Source organism: Lepus europaeus, chromosome 11 (assembly GCF_033115175.1).
Source record: "Lepus europaeus isolate LE1 chromosome 11, mLepTim1.pri, whole genome shotgun sequence".
NCBI lineage: Eukaryota > Metazoa > Chordata > Mammalia > Lagomorpha > Leporidae > Lepus > Lepus europaeus.
In genome coordinates this window covers 18,903,501-18,920,173 of record NC_084837.1, presented here as the reverse complement: position 1 = coordinate 18,920,173, position 16,673 = coordinate 18,903,501, and the positions used below count along the sequence as shown (strand labels likewise).

Genomic DNA, 16,673 nt, shown 5'->3' with positions numbered 1-16,673 from the left:
TTTTTGCTTTCCAGCTAAGGTGGTCTTACAAGTTTTTATATGTCCTTAATATGCTTTAAACTTGTTTCTTTTACAGATCTGCTTTTGCAAAAACTATAGTGTCTCTTTTTAACAGTGTCTGCTTAGTGGGTTACTCTGCCATTTCTAAAGTTAGGTCATGTAAGCTCTTTTTAGCTCTGTTAAATAGTTCTAAGTTATGTGCGGATTTTGTGTGCTAACTCTTATGTTCAAGGTGTTTATTTCTGGTTTCCAAGGTAATCTAGTGTGTACTCCAAAAAAGCCTCTTTTGAATGAGCCTTAATGGACTCTTTCCCTACCTCTTCTCTCTTCTTGGACTGCTTCTTGCCCTGCTTTTAATCCTTGCTATTGGCCCATGCATAACGAATAGGCTTATACAGTTTATACAACAGCGCATAGAGGCAACTAGGGTAAGACAGGTTGAGGTTCATTACCAGAGGCTGCTAGCCACAGAGGGCTATGATCCCCTGAACTGGGGAAGCGCCCCCGGTGCTCTCCACATTGCCAATGACGGGTAAGATTCCGGATGGACCGGAACAACCTAAGACAGGCGGTGGAGAAAGCTCACCACGCCCCCATAATTACAAGTCACGCGACACCCCAAGACGGGTAAAGCACCCAGCGTCCTGCACCAACCTAAGACAGGGCTCATGGCCAAGCTGCCTGGGTTACCAATGACGGGTAAGGGCAAGGACGGCTGGGGGCAACCTAAGACAGGGATCGCGTGCTAAAACAAAAAGGGGGAATCTGTGGGGCATGAGCCTGGCCAGGCCAGGCCAGGCCAGGCCCGGGTGCCCCCGCCCGAGCTGGAGCCAAGTAAAATGGCGCCCAGAGGAAGTAAGATGGGCGGAATCCAAAGTTGTTTACCACTAAAACTAATTGGCTGCGCAACAACAAGGGAGGTAACAAAACTAGTAACAAGTGTATAGACATAGGGCTAGTCCTATAGAAATCCCCCCCCCAAGGTGTTTTTTAAGTGATTGGTTGGTCCTTAGCCCTGCCCCAATGACTCTGCAGTTTTGTGTTATAAAAGGTACTATTATGCAGAAGGTGACTGAGTCCTTGCTAGACTTGACTCCCCGCTGCGTCTGATTGTCTCCGGGACCAGGAGGCTGGGGAACGGGCGAGCGGCGCGCACTTACCTTTCCTCGGACCCAGTCCATCCTTGTACGGGTGGACTAAGACCCAACATCTGGCGCCTTGACCAAATTAGCGTTGGAGACTGGCGTTAAAGACTGGGTCCAACTCCTCCCTATGGTGTTGTTCCGGGTCCGAAACACGCCCTCTCATTGCGGACTGACACCATGCGAGGTCCTTTGTGGAGGGCCCCCACCAATAGCAGGCTTGCTTGACCTTGCCAGTGACTCCGTTGCCGATGCCCCTAGGTTACAGGCCCGGTTGAGAGCGCTCCAGATCATCCAGAACCAGGTCTGGAAACCTCTTGCAGCAGCCTACCAACCCAAGACGACAACTATCCCACATCCTTTCCAAATCGGTGATGCCGTGTATGTCCGAATCTAAAACTCTAGAGCCCCGGTGGCAAGGCCCTTTCACTGTGCTGTTGACAACTCCCACCGCTCTCAAGGTCGACGGAATCGCTGCGTGGGTCCACGCCTCACACGTGAAGCGAGCACCACCTCCCCAGGGCCCCGAGGATCCGGATAGACCAGCCAAATGGAAGCTCCAGCGCACTCAGAACCCGCTCAAGCTAAGACTTTCAAAAACTGTTTAATATTTGTGATGTTCCTGGCCTTTCCCCATTGTTTTTCCAATCCCCATGCTCCACAATTGTTAACGTGGGAAGTAATTTCCCCCACAGGACGGGTGGCCTGGTCTGTTAGTGGTTACATACCCCCAGGGCATGGTGGCCCACCTTATACCCGAACGTATGTCAACTGGTTACTGGGTTAGATACCTGGAATGTACCTGACCAGAATAATTTGACAAAAATCCCTAAAAATAGTCTTAACTATTGGGGCGTGTATGGCTCCCAGTCCCCAGTCAGTGGGACTCAACCCAGTCCAGCAAGAACAGAGTTCCCTCCCTCCAGTGAGGCAGGCTCTCCCCAGACCACCCCTCTTGCCAGCCACCCTTTCGCCTAGCTTGGCAAGTTTAACTCCAAACCCAGGTGCTGACTCAACAGTACCAGTGTCAAGCTTCAAAGATCTCCGAGGTCCAATAGATTTTAGGATTAAAATCTGTGCAAAGAGAAAAGGAGGGAATGAAGGACCCTTATGGGGGAGAGGGACAGGAAACTAGGCCTGGGCAAATATCAGGGGCTTCTTAAGAGGTTAGATGCTACCCAGAGCAGAACTGCCCCTCCCCTCCAGGAAACCTCTGGGCGCGCCCCAGAGCAGAGCTGCCCCTCCCTTCGGAGGGTCTCTAGGCGCACACTTATGATGTCACTGCGACCGGCCAATCCTGTAACACCTTAGCACTCTCCCTCAGCATTCTCCGGTATGCTAATTGTCCCTCCGAACCAACCAATCCCGTGCCACCTCTGCATTTTATACCAGCACTCTCCACCAGCATTCTTCGCCAGCATTCTCCCATATGCTAACGGTCCCTCTGAACTGACCAATCCTATGCATGCGTTAGGAATATGCTAATTCGTTGTCTATATAACCTGTGTAAAACTGCCGCTCAGGGCTCCTCACTGCCTGAGGTGGGGGGCCCGTTTGCGCAAATGTACAATAAATACCTCATGCTTTTTGCATCAGCTGGTTTGGAGTCTGGATTTTTGGGCGTCCTCTCGAGCAAGTGGGCATCTCTACTACTGAGGGGCCCAACACTTCAAAGTGAACTCCAACAACACAACTGATTATTCCTGTGCTAAAAAGCAATTCAGCGACACAAACTCCTTCAACATTGATCAAATGAGGCTGAAGTAAATCTTCTGGGGCTTCAAACCTCTCTCCTCCAACTCTGATAACGTGTCCATCTGGGAGTGTATAAGATTCAACTAATACTGTGGTTTCTAAGGCCAGTTTCTGCTCTTGCTCAATATTATATCCAAAGGAACACAATTTTTCAAACTCAGCAGAATGCTTGAAGGCATATCCTCACAGCAGAAACAACTTGATAAGCTATCTGGTAATATCCCTCCCAGCAATATCCAGTCTCCTGGTGAGGTGAGGGAGAGAAAACCCTTCATGTACTGGGCAAACGTGAGTTATACCATCTCCAGAGTCCACCACTACACCAGCCAATAAACCTTGGGCATACAAAGTCAGAACTGCCTGGATGGCTACATACACCCCAGGAGACTGGTAAGTTTCAAACAGCTTTCTGCACCTTAATGTTTATTGCAGCTCAATTCACAATAGCTAAGACCTGGAATCAACCTAAACGCCCATCAACAGTAGACTGGATAAAGAAATTATGGGACATGTACTCTATAGAATACTATACAGCAGTAAAAAAAAAAAAACACAAAACACAATGAAATCCAGTCATTTACAACAAAATGGAGGAATCTGAAAAACATCATGCTGAGTGAAATAAGCCAGTCCCAAAGGGACAAATATCATATGTTCTCCCTGATCGGTGACAACTAACCAACCAAAAAAAGGAAACCTGTTGAAGTGAAAGGGACACTATGAGAAACAGTGACTTGATCAGCCCTTGTCCTGACTGTTGATGTACAATTTAATACTTTATCCCTTTTAGTATTTTTTTTTGTTCTAGTTAATACTATTGGTTGAACTCTGTAATTAACACACAATTATTCTTAGGTGTTTAAATTTAACTGAAAAGTGATCCCTGTTAAATATAAGAGTGGGAATAAGAGAGGGAAGAGATGTACAATTTGAGACATGCTCAATCGGACTTGCCCCAAATGGTAGAGTTAGAAACATACCAGGGGATTCCAATTCAATCCCATAAAGGTGGCATGTACCGATGCCATCTTACTAGTCCATGTGATCAATTTCAGTTCACAATTGATCATACTGATAGGTCTAAGAGTCAAAGGGATTACATAAACAAGACTAGTGTCTGCTAATACTGATAGAATAAAAAAAAAAAAAAAAGGGAGAGAACGATCCAACATGGGAAGCAGGATACACAGCAGACTCATAGAATGGCAAATGTACTAAATAGCACTCTGGCCTCAGAATCAGCCCTTATGACATTCGGATCTGGCTGAAGAGCCCATGAGAGTATTTTAGGCATGGAAAGCCAAGGCACTCTGGCAAAAAAAAAAAAAAAAAAAAAAACCCTAAATGAAAGATCTCTGTGAGTGAGATCCCAGTAGAAAGAATGGGCCATTGAAGGAGGTCCTTTCTCTGAAGGGAGGAGAGAACTTCCACTTTGACTATGACCTTGTCTAAATAAGATTGAAGTTGGCAAACTCAGAAGGCTTCCATAGCCTTGGCAACTTATGACAAGAGCCTAGGGTGATTACTGACGCCATAAATAAGAGTGTCAAATTGTTAAGTCAACAATAGGAGTCACTGTGCACTTACTCCTCATGTAGGATCTCTGTCTTTAATGTGTTGTTCAATGTGAATTAATGTTATAACTAGTACTCAAACAGTATTTTACACTTTGTGTTCTGTGTGGGTGCAAACTGATGAAATCTTTACTTAATATATACTAAATCAATCTTCTGTATATAAAGATAATTGAAAATGAGTCTTGATGTGAATGGAATGGGAGATGGAGCGAGAGATGGGAGGGTTGCGGGTGGGAGGGAAGTTATGGGGGGGAAAAAGCCATTGTAATCCATAAACTGTGCTTTGGAAATTTATATTTACTAAATAAAAGTTTTTAAAAAAATGGGAGTTACACCATCTCCAGAGTCCACCACTACACCAGTCAATAAACCTTGGGCATACAAAGTCAGAACTGCCTGGATGGCTACATACACCCCAGGAGACTGGTAAGTTTTGAACATTACCTCTACAATCACTCTGTTTTCTGTTGGGTTCACAGGAGGTTCTGTAAGTAAGATCTTACAATTTCTGGTGTCTATGTTAAGTTTCTCTGGTCCAAATGTATAGTCCCACACATGTTTCATGTCATCCCAATTCTGTGCTGGTATGGGTAAAATGGCGGCAGAGAAAATATTATTACCTCGGTTCTTTGTTTCACATGAGAGAATTTCCAAGTGGACAATGCAAACAGAAAGGCAAGATTTAAAGGTTTAAAAGCAAGACTGATGGAGTCAGGGAACTCCAGCCAGAGTGGCATGAAGCTATTCTCATGGTAAGATTGGAAATTTTCAAGGAGGCACTTTTGACCTCACTAAAGATTTGCACCCTCAATTTCCACTGCTTCTACCCTGACTGCCTATTAGCCCATCTGACTCCTTAAAGTACTATGCATCTTCTATAGAGTAGTTAACTTCTAACATCGGGTGAAAGGTCACCACAAAACTCACCAAACACTGGAGTAAGGGTGAAAATTTATTGTCCGATGGGAGAACCTGACAGGCTGTCTCCCCATGCTCTAGAGATCAGCAGCCTGTACTGAGAGAACAGGTCTTCTATAGCTTTGCAGAGGTAGGGAAGTGGAAGCAGCGAATCCCGTTAGGGTGGGGGTAGAGCTGACACTTGTGGTTGGGTCATTTGGTCACCTGACTACTAGTAAGCCAGGCTGGGCTTAGAATGAAGCTTATTGTACAAAATGGCGATGGGGCCAGAGCCTAAGATGGCACCACAGATAAGACCATGCCACCATTTAACTAACATTGAACGTAATTCATTTGCCTCATCACCAACCATTAGAGCCTTGATTTCAGTGTTTCCTGCTTTAGTGGTTGATCTGATAATAGGTCTTCCAACCAAAGCTGGGAAGATCTGTGCTGGAAAAGTAGGGCCTGCATATCCACACTTCACAAACCCAGTGCCCTTGTCACACAGCACTACGTTCCTGCCCCGACTGTCCATCATCCACCCCTGGGAGAGCCACCGCTGTGACACAACCTACAGCTGCCACCACCAAGCTCTTGCCTCTTTCTCCTTATCCTCCTCAGCCCTTCCTTTGCCCCAACTTTCTTTCCCCAACCAGAAGTCGCCACCAGACCCACCCATCATTTTTTCTATTGTCTTCTTTTTCATCATAAAAAAGATTTATTAAAAAGGTAGCATGGGGCAGGACACTGGGCAGCCCAACTCTAAAACAATGAATCACACAGACTGCATGAAAACCACGCCTCCCTCCACACGTGGCAATAAACATATCAGCTCCTGGGAGAGGCTTCCATGAAAATCAGGCTTGCTTCGTTGTAGGCCTGTCCCATTGACCTGGATGTACTAGGCCACAGTGAGAGATGAAACCACAAGCTGAAGCCAGAGCCTAACCAAGCGGTGAGAGGAAGAAATGATGTTGGCTTTCCTGGGCTTCCCCAGAAGAAGGGTGGGCAGTGCCATGTGCTGCCCATTCTTTGGTGGGCAGATCTAACAGAAGGCATTCAATTCAGGCTGAGGCTGAACCATTCTAGGAACCTTCCTTCACCTGTGTTATTTCTCTGTCGCTCACTTTTCACACTTTCAAACACAAATGCACATACACACAGGCACCATTCGCCTGAACGACATGGACTAACAGACATTCATAGAGAAAAAAAATCACTTGCTAGGGCAGGAAACATTTGATCCCTCAATTCTAGTCTTCCAGAGCCTACGCAGACCCAAGTGAACACCCCCAGGGTGTGTTCAACATACAAAACAACTTCAGTTTTAAATGCCAACAGTGATCACTAACATTTATTTTGCTAGACACATCATTATGATTCTAGACTTGTGTATGCCACTTTATTGAAATATCTCCACTGGATTCTTTTGGTAATTCTTAGAGGTAAGCACCATTATTATCTCAGTTTTAAGGATAAGGACACCTGCTCAAGGTCATCCAGACAATAGATGGTAGAGGCAGGACTCAAAGCTGATTCTTCTAACTAGAGTGTCTGAACACATTAAACTGGTTTTCCCAGTGATTATTATGTCTACTTCCAAAAATTAATTAAAAATAGAATTAAAGCAAATGGGAAGTATGCCACTATAAAAATGAAAAGGAAAATAAGAAAGGAAGGAAGAGGGGGGTTGGGAGTGAGTGAGGGAGAGTAAGGTGGAAAGTATCATTAGGCTTTTAAAATTATATATATGAACAGCACGAAATTTGTTCCCTTTATAGAAAAATTTTAAAAAGAAAATAGACTTGGCCGGCGCCGTGGCTTAACAGGCTAATCCTCCACCTTGTGGCGCCGGCACACCGGGTTCTAGTCCCGGTTGCCCCTCTTCCAGGCCAGCTCTCTGCTATGGCCCGGGAGTGCAGTGGAGGATGGCCCAAGTCCTTGGGCCCTGCACCAGCATGGGAGACCAGGAGAAGCACCTGGCTCCTGGCTTTGGATCAGCGCGATGCGCCGGCCGCAGCGGCCATTGGAGGGTGAACCAACGACAAAAAGGAAGACCTTTCTCTCTGTCTCTCTCTCTCTCACTGTCCACTCTGCCTGTCAAAAAAAAAAAAAAAAAAAAAAAAAAGAAAAGAAAATAGGCTTAAAAGACGAATTTATTTTTGTTCCTTTTTTGTTTTTGAAACCAAATATTTAATATTTTAATTCAATTGTTTTAAGACAACTTTAAACAAATGCCAACTGGAAGACCAAGCCCAGGAACTTTTGGAGGAAATAACCTTCCAAACAACAGGACGAGCAAGGCGATCTTCTTACTGCTGGCCACAAAGATGACACCAGTCAGTATGACCCAGATGACCCAATGTTCACCACATCATCAATTTTCACAGTGCCCTGGGCAGTTCCAGTTGCTGGGGTCAGAGCACTGACTCAAACCAACAGAGTCTGGACCACCAGTTTCTCTAAAATGTTGGCAATACCACCCTTACAGACATTAATGCCTGTAATTTTCTTGCCCTAGGCCATTTTTTTTAAAAATCCATGCATAAGAGGAATATTTGAAAAGCTCATGGAAATGTATATTATGAAAAAATTGCATGGATATCATTTCTTGCACCAAATTTCCACTTAATTCCATTTTCCCATGGACTTTGTAAAGTGCCCTCCTACGTACAGACAGAAACTGAGGCACAATGAGGTGAGTCATTTTTCTCAACATCACGTTATGTTAAGTGCAATAAGCCACACATAGAAAAACAACCACTGCGTGTTCTCCCGCACATGTGGGAATTAACAAAAAGCCAAATGTTCAGTGTGAACATGGAATAGTGATTACTATGCCTGGGAAGCAGGGGTGGGTGGGGATAGAGGGAGGTTGAATAACGGACCAAAGGGGTAAGTTCCCAGCGTTCCGCAGCACAGTGGGTTGACTACAGTTCACAGTAACCTCTTATTCATTTTCTGAGCCAAGAGAAGACAGGAGTTCCAAGGCTCCAATCATAAATAAATGACAAAGGGGAAACATTAATTACCCTGATTTGAGTACTACATATTGTATACATGCATTGAAATGACACACTGGATCCCATAAATATACATAATTAATGGCCATAAAAAATTTTTAATGTTTTCTTAAAAATATGATAAATAAAAAGTATTGAAAAATTCAAAAGGAACTCCAGCATTACAGAAAAACAAAACACTCAACCACACGGGAACAGCTGAACACAAACAAAACCACAGTGTCCATAGGTGGGGCCCAGAGCTTGAACATGGGTGTTCCAGAAGCTCGAAATGATCAGACTCCATCGGTTTTATTTTCCTCATGGAGCACGATGTTGCACAGGCTCCACTCATAAATCAGTGACCTTTAGCTCCCAAACCTAAACGTGCCTCCATGCTCCAGCCAGCAGAAAGCCAGGCCCTCAGTCCTCCAAGCGCAAGGAAGTGAATCCTGCCAACAACCTGAATGAGCGGAAGAGAGAATTCTACCCTAGAGGAGGTGAGAGCACTGCTCAGTGGATGCCTGCACTGCAGCCTTGGGAAATCCTGAGCCGAGGACCCCAGGAGGCTGTGGCTGGACTTCGGGCCACAGAAGCTGTGAGATGACAAATGTGTATTAGGTTAAGCCCTGAGGCTTGTGGTGTTTTGTTTATACTGCAATAGAAAACTGGTACACTACCAGAACATAAGGGTGATGAAAGTCTAACCTATTTTTTTCCAAAACCAACAGTAGTTGTGCAGAGCGACATGAGGTGAACGGAGCAGTAGGCAGTTTCACTCTGTTTCACTGAGTTTGATTTAAAGGGCATTTGGGGGGACCTCGTGTGTGCACTCAGCTTCATGGACGCAAAGACACCCACAACAGTCTCTGTGCCCATGGAGGACAAGATTACAAACAAGGAGTTGCAATGTGGAAAGTTCTAGAAAGGTTGAATGTAGGGCGCTCTGACACTGGCACTCAAGCTATGAATTCTTCAGTGGGAAGAAGGATGGGTGAAAGTACCAGGTGAGAGCCACTGTTGACTTTGACCTTTCAAACAAAGGAGTGCAGAGCATACGAAAGAAAACAAGTCACCCACATGTGACCCCTCACAGGTGCACAGACACACCCCTGGTTCGTGTGACTATGTGTAGGCCTACAGGAGGGGGGAGGGGAGAGGGGGAAATCTGCTGAGTCACCCTGCACATGCTGTCCAAATGTTGAAAGGGGTCGGTGTCACATTGAGGGCACCTGACTGTTAGATTTTACTGGTACATCAGCGAAAGCGAAGTGCCCAATTCTGCACTTCCTTGATAAAGAACAAGCAGATGCAAGAATAACCTCTGGACTCCCATTAATTCAGACTGAAAATTTTACTGTACCAGAAAGACTGTGAAGCTACGCCAGGTGGAGTAGACACTGGGCAATTAGGGTAACTTTTTACCACCCTGCCTTCTTCCCCAATTGCACTGTGCTAATTTAAAATTTTAAGGAGAAAAAGAAATTACAATTTGCCTTAAACAGTCCTTTAAGAAAGAGCAGCCAAGCCTTTCAAATCTGAGTTAGCACGTTGATACATAAACTCTCTAAATCTTCATATAATTGTAAGCAGTAACTGGACAAAGCAACAAGAGTTAAAACTCTATGGGAACTGTACTGCTGAGCCGTGCAGTGTGAGGTTTAGTAGAATGGTTATGGCCACAGTTTTTTGGAATGAGGAAGCTGCAAATTTGATTCTGAGCTCCAACACTGTGCAGCTGTGTGACGGTGAGCAAGTCACATCACGTCCGGTGCCTCACTTTCCAGATCTGAAAAATGGGGCTCTTCATACCTTTCATAGGGTCAGCACGTGTGTTAAAGGTGATGGATATACAAGAATACCTCAAAACATTGTACACGTTTAATACAGCATGTGTATTAAAGGTGATGGATATACAAGAATACCTCAAAACGCTGTGGACAGCGGAATTAAAAGGTAAGCTTATTTTGGAGCCAAAAATTTTAAAATCCATATAATTCCTCATAAAAATGTGTTTTGCACCAAAATAAACATCTTTTAACTGCATTTCTGTGAACTTTTTGAACCATCTTCACATGTAACAAAATGGGCAATTATTTATTCACCAGCATTCCAGGAAATTTGAGGACAGTGAACCCGTCTCATGGGGCTGCTCTCACCTCTATTTCACCCTCATTTCCAAGAGGAGATGGTGAAGGGCAGGACAAACCTTCTGGAAGCAACAAAGACTGTGAGGAGGGCCAGAGGGATCAATGCAGGAAGACAGGGCAGCATCTTTCTGGCTCAGAGTTAAAGTTTTCTTACAGAGGTCACAGAAAACAATAATCATCCACATGAAAGCTAAGAACTGGACTTCTTAATGAAGAACCTCTGCTCATTAAAGAATACTGTAAAGAAAATTAATAGGCAAACCACAGAGTGGGAAAAACAAATCCAGGAGAGGACTTCAGTAAATAACCCAAAAGTGTACAAACATTATGCCCCATAAAACACTTCATAAAATACGATTTAACAATGGCCAACGATGGTGAAAAAACATGCATGGATTTGAAGATTTTTTTCTTCAAATAAACTTAACTTTTAACTGTATTTTTGTGAACTTTTCGATGTACTCTCATATCAATGTACTCAACATCATTAATCGACAAAGAAATGCAAATTAAAGGCATAGTAAGATGCTACTACAGCACCCACCAGAATGGTTACAATAAAAAAGTGCTGCTGCTTGTGACACCAGCACCCCATGTAAGAGTCCCAGCTGCTCCGCTTCCAAGCCAGCTTCCTGAAAAAACGCCAGAGAAGGCAACAGATGGTGGTCCAAGTATTTGGTCCCCTGCCACACAGTGGGGAGACCAGGATGGGGTTCCAGGCTCGTGGATTCATCCTGTCCCAGGCCCAGCCATTGCAGCCATTTGGGGAATGGATCAGCAGATAGAAGATTCTCCCTCTCCCTCTCTCTTTCTCCCTCCCCCGTCCTCATTCTCCCTCCCTCTGTCACTCTGATTTTCAAATACATAAATCTTAAAAAAAAAAAAAACCTACAGACACTGCTAAACATTGACAAAGTTGCAGAGAGATTTGGCTTCTTATGCAAATTGGTAGTGTTAAAATGTGCAGGGTGACCACAAATGTGGACTCAGCACTGCACTGGGCCAATAGACCAAAGCTATATAGAGTTTAATCACAGTTACAGAGTTTTGGTTGATTGCAAGAGACCCTGCAGACAATTAACTAATTAAGCTGTCACCAATTGTCTGGTTGATTGACTAAGCTGTAGTCAATTAAGTTGTTTTGTATGCTTACTTCTGTTTTTCCATAAATGCTGTCTGATCCTGTTATTGGCTGGAGTTCACCGAACCTACTCTGTTTCTGGGAGCTGTTGAACTCCCAAATCATGCTTTGCTTTGTTCTTTGACATACTTGGCCTACAGATTTTCCCTTTTAATAGTAGGAATATAAATGGCACACTCTCTTTGGAAGAAGCTCAGCAATTTTAAAATAAAACTAAACACATGTCTACCCTATGACCTAGCAATTCAATTCCATGCTATCTACCCCAAAATAAAAACATATATTCACAAAAAGACTCATATAAGAATTTTCATTGTTGTTTTATTTATAATGGCCCAAATCTGGTCATGGCCCAAGCACTCATCTCTAAGAGAATGGAAAAAGAAATCCTACAGTGGACTTATTGCTCAGCAATAAAAAGAAAATAATGAATAATAAATGCAACAATGCAGGAGAGCCTCAGAAATGTGCTGTAAGAAGCTACAGTACACTCTGTATGTTAAAAACTATGCAGGGTGTGAGAGCTTTACCCTACTTGCAAGCTAAGCAGTTAGCCTGCTCCCTTTTCATGGACATTGGCAAAGATACATGGGACCATTGAGTCAAAGACAGACGACTTTATTACAGTTTTAGTAGTTGTAGAGGATCAGCATTTTCTGGAGCTGCATTCCCAAGCCCAATTCCCGCAGAACAATGTGAAAAGGGCCAGGCAGCACCTGCACAGGCAGTCTAGAGAGTCCCTAAGCTTAGCAATCCACTTCTTCTATGTGGAGTGTCAGCACACCTGCTCTTTGCTCTTGGGGGAAATAGTATCTCTGTATTCCAAAGTCACTATTCAAATATCTTTGAAAAGAGACTTGAGAACACAAGCCATCAGTCCCTTTGTTAGTAAGATGTGTGGAAGAATGAGCCATCCATTGAGACCTGTATCCCAACACCATATAATCCCATTACATAAAATTCTACAGGCAGCGAAGTTATTTATGGTAGGAAATTTACAGCAGTGTTCTCCGTGGTGGTGGTGGTGGTGGTGGACATTCAGTCATGGCAGAGAATGCTCTAAAGGACTTTGGGTTATTTAGGGAGTGCATTCGTCAACTCTCAGTGAAAGTACTCTGAATACTTGTGTGCTTCATTTCTATATACATTTTACATCAAAAGATAAAAACTACAACTATTACTTGTTTAGTTCATGATTTCCTCGCCAAAGTATTTAGAAGAGAAGCATACGGTCTGTAATCTATTTGAAAAACCATACAAAGTAAACTGGAAGAGTGGGTTAAAGAGGGACGAAAAGATGCATACTATGTATACAGTACAATAAAATGTTATTGGTAGAATTCAGATGGCATGTATTTAAGAGTTCTTTGTAGGATTCTTTCAACTTTGCTGTTTGTCTGAAAGAATTTAGAATTAACATGTTGAAGAGGAGATCCAAGGTGGCTGACTTTAATCACAAGAAGATACCAGAAGAACAGGGAGGGACAATGTTCTCAGGGCACAGTTGGAGAGAAATCTTCAGTGGAAAGCTTACAGAAGAGAACAGAGACTCCACGGAGCAGCAAGAACAACGTACACACACACAGCAGCTGGCAGTACACTGCCAGGGACTACCACGACTGGTGGCCGGTGGGGAGAGGCTACGCTCCCTGCGAGAGGTGAGAGGAGCCTGAGCAGCCTGCACACACCAGTGATCTTGTCTGAGAACCCCGTAGTCCCTACTGATGCTGAGTCTGGCGTGGAGCACTGGCAAGGGGCAGGACATCCACTCAGCTCCACGGAGGGAAGCCACACTGCTTCCCTCACCTCCCCCTCCAAAGCACCCGGTGGCTGCTGAGAGAAACAGCATCTTCCCAAAGGAAGGCAATGGAGGCTGCTGCAGCCTGTGTGCCACCAGCGGATTTTGTCTGCAGGAGGACTCAGCAATTCCCACAGCCTTTGAGTCCAACCTGGAGAGCTGGTGGGGGGCTGGGTGCCTACTTTGCTCCATGAATGGAGGCCACACTGTCCCCCCCCACCACCACCACCACCACCATCACCAAAGCACCAGACTCGGTTTGTTGACCCAACCGTGTCAGGCAGCAGCCTGCACTAGGAATGGGGTGGCTTGCTCCAGGGATGGGGCAGCTCAGAGGGCAGAGGACGGATCCCCTGCACCTGTGACTGTGGGAAGAGTTCTGCATAGGGCAGGAAACTGAGAAGGAGCGTGGGTTGTGGCTGGGTCTATGCCAATCACTGGTCTGACTCTGGAAGCTCAGAACTCCCTGACTGCTGGACCTCATCGAGAGCTTGGCTTCACACTATGAAGCTTGTAGATCATTTGTGTGGTCTGGATGCCTAGGTGCGCAGGGTGGACCTGCACGCTAAGCTCACGTAGGCAGCGAATCAGTTGGTTCACCTTGGCACAGAGAAGGGCTGAGGCATTAAGCACACCAGAAGTGTGATCACCCCCTCCCCTACTGAGTACAGAGGGAGGGCCGTGTGGTCTCTGGTCAGGTGTTCTTTAGATAATTATGAGTATACTTCACAAAGTCCATGGAAAAATGGAACTAAAAGATGAGCTTATCGGGGTACAAAATAATTTTGAAATCCATGCACAGCTTTTTTCGTAATACTTTCCGTGAGTTTTTTTTTTTTAAATACTCTTCATATAGTTGACTCAGGCAAAGAATCTCTGAGTTTCTGTGGACAAACATTCCACTAAGTTATTGTGTGAGGGTTCTACATGTAAAACTGCTGTATTATGATACCATCCCCCCGGAAGTAAAACATTTGCTAGAGCTGGCAGAAAGGAATGCACATCTGAAAGAAACCTCAAAGTCACATTTCAATTTTAGTTTATTTCTTTTATGAACAAGATAGAACAAAAGCATCCAAATCACTTCAGCAAAATGTTTTTCTGCCACTGTGGCAAGTTTATTTTTAAAGCATAATGAAATAGAAGACGACGACACTTTAAAAGCTGGGTTTTGGAGAGCTTTAAATTTGGCAACATCTCAGACCTGGAGCAATCTGGCAACATTTCCAGCAACACCTTTTCCCCGTCAACCATGGAAGCTCTGGAGTTAGCCGTGCCTGGGTCTGAAAGTTGCTTCTGCCTCCTACACTTCCCAGGCTGGACCTGAACTTGGCCGGAAACCTCAGCATCAACTTGCAGTTTAGCAACACAGAGATCTTCCCCCTTCCCTAAAAAATATATGGATTTTTTAAAAACACTGCTTCCAACTACACTTTCCCCTTGTCTCACACTTGGGTGACATAATTTCCTGTCACTGGTGATTTTTAAAACTTGTTCAGTCCAATAAAAAGATGTCAGTCTAATACCAGATTCAATTCTTCTCTCCCGTCATAGACTAGACCAGAAGTTCACAGGACTGCGGGGAGGAAGGGGGTCGTGGGCTAACTCTGATGTTCCCCCTCTCCCTCCCCTTCTGAAGCCCAGCCCCTCCAGACAGGATGGATCTTACATGGGTACTATCTGGTGCTGGTGGGAGATTTTCTCAAGGTGTTTGTTTTCCTTCTAGATCTCTCTTCACCCTCAGGGCACCTGTGTCTCCCTACCACTACTCCTCTCCACCAGCCTCCTTGGGAAGCCATGGGAACCTCAGCTTTGCTCCTCTTCCACACCCTCCTGGCACCTTGGCGAGGGGTGGCTGCTGCCATCTTCCCAGCACCTCCCCTGCAGGTGGAGCTGTTCCTGGGGGCCAGAGGCAAGCACCCGTCTCGGTGTCCACATCCCTCCATCTCCTACGGGCTCCTGAAGAGTTCTTCCTGGCTTCCCCACTGGCAGAGACAGTAAGATGGGTCTGCAGGTCGAGTGAAACCACATATGCCCATCGTCCATCTAGAATGCACTCAGCGGAGTCCCCTCACCTGGCTGGATGCTGCGGGAGAGAATGTTCCTCTAACTTCTCTTCCAGGAGTCTCCCCAGAGGGAGGGGGTTTGTAGGCAGCCTCTGTAGCTTCCAAGGTGGCTGCCTGGGGAGAGTCTAACCCCAGCTGTGGGTGTCTCACAGGATAATTAGGGCTTTTTGTTTTGAGCTGTAGCCCTTAGCTGTAAGTCAGAATACTGTGGAATGTCCCACTTTATATTACATGTGACAGTTGTATTTCTTCCGGAAATTTGGATCAAGACGTGCAAATGAATCAGTATACATTCTTTATGTGAGAAGACCAGACACTCAAAATGCTGTACAGGAAGTGGGTTAGTTATAGCTTTATTGCAGTCAAGGGGAAGAGCATTATTAAGTCTGAGCAAAGATGAAGATATTGAATCAGGCCCTGAGGCTTCCTGTCTCGGATAGCAGCAACCACTGGATTTGCCCTACCCAACAGATTAAAACGTCAAGGTCACGTTGGAAATTAAGGATGGACAGGAATGACCTTGGAGAAAGGGGAGGACTTTACCTAACTTATTCACTAGACATTGGATCTCCAAATTTATTTTGGAAACTTAGAGGGGATTTAAAGAAGAGAATGGGAATTCCCCTTGGTTAGAAATGAAGTGTAGTATGGTAAACATGGTATAGCAGAGTACTGACAATGATAAGCAACTTTTCCAGGTAGCACACTTACTATCTTTTTTAGAACAAATGCTACTTTATTTTTCCTTTATTTTATTTGACTTGATTCTTCAGAGCCATCATATATTTCTTCACAGTCCTAAACAGAGTATGCTGATCACATCATTCTGTCTTTAATTATTGTAAGTCACCATTACAAACACCATTTGGTATTCAAGGATATAGCATAGTGACATTCAAATACCACTCTTGTGATCCGGCACTTTGCTCCATATATGAAACAACTTCCAAATCCACTGCTTTTTGAATTATTTGTTTGCTAGAGACTTTTCTGAAATTTTCTGTATGAACAAGACCCTTCTTGTTGCTTCCTACTGTATGTTAGAAGTCCTAATAGTCTGATATTGCTGGTCTTCGGACTTGGATACCAGGACACCATGCTGTTTGGTTGAAAGGCATGAAATCCAGAGTACATAGACTATG

General features: G+C 44.6%; 2 protein-coding genes across 2 annotated transcripts in view; both read right to left on the bottom strand.

Annotated features, from left to right (window-relative positions):
- LOC133769701 (actin-related protein 2-like) overlaps positions 1 to 5,909 on the bottom strand; it is a 57,140-nt gene extending 51,231 nt beyond the window's left edge. Inside the window, 3 exon segments of the mRNA XM_062204892.1 lie at positions 2,837 to 3,232; positions 4,846 to 5,055; positions 5,738 to 5,909. Of these exon segments, the coding sequence (XP_062060876.1) occupies positions 2,837 to 3,232; positions 4,846 to 5,055; positions 5,738 to 5,909 (778 nt within the window).
- Positions 1 to 16,673, bottom strand: part of SLC35F4 (solute carrier family 35 member F4) — a 246,883-nt gene that overhangs the window by 96,126 nt on the left and 134,084 nt on the right. The window lies entirely within an intron of this gene.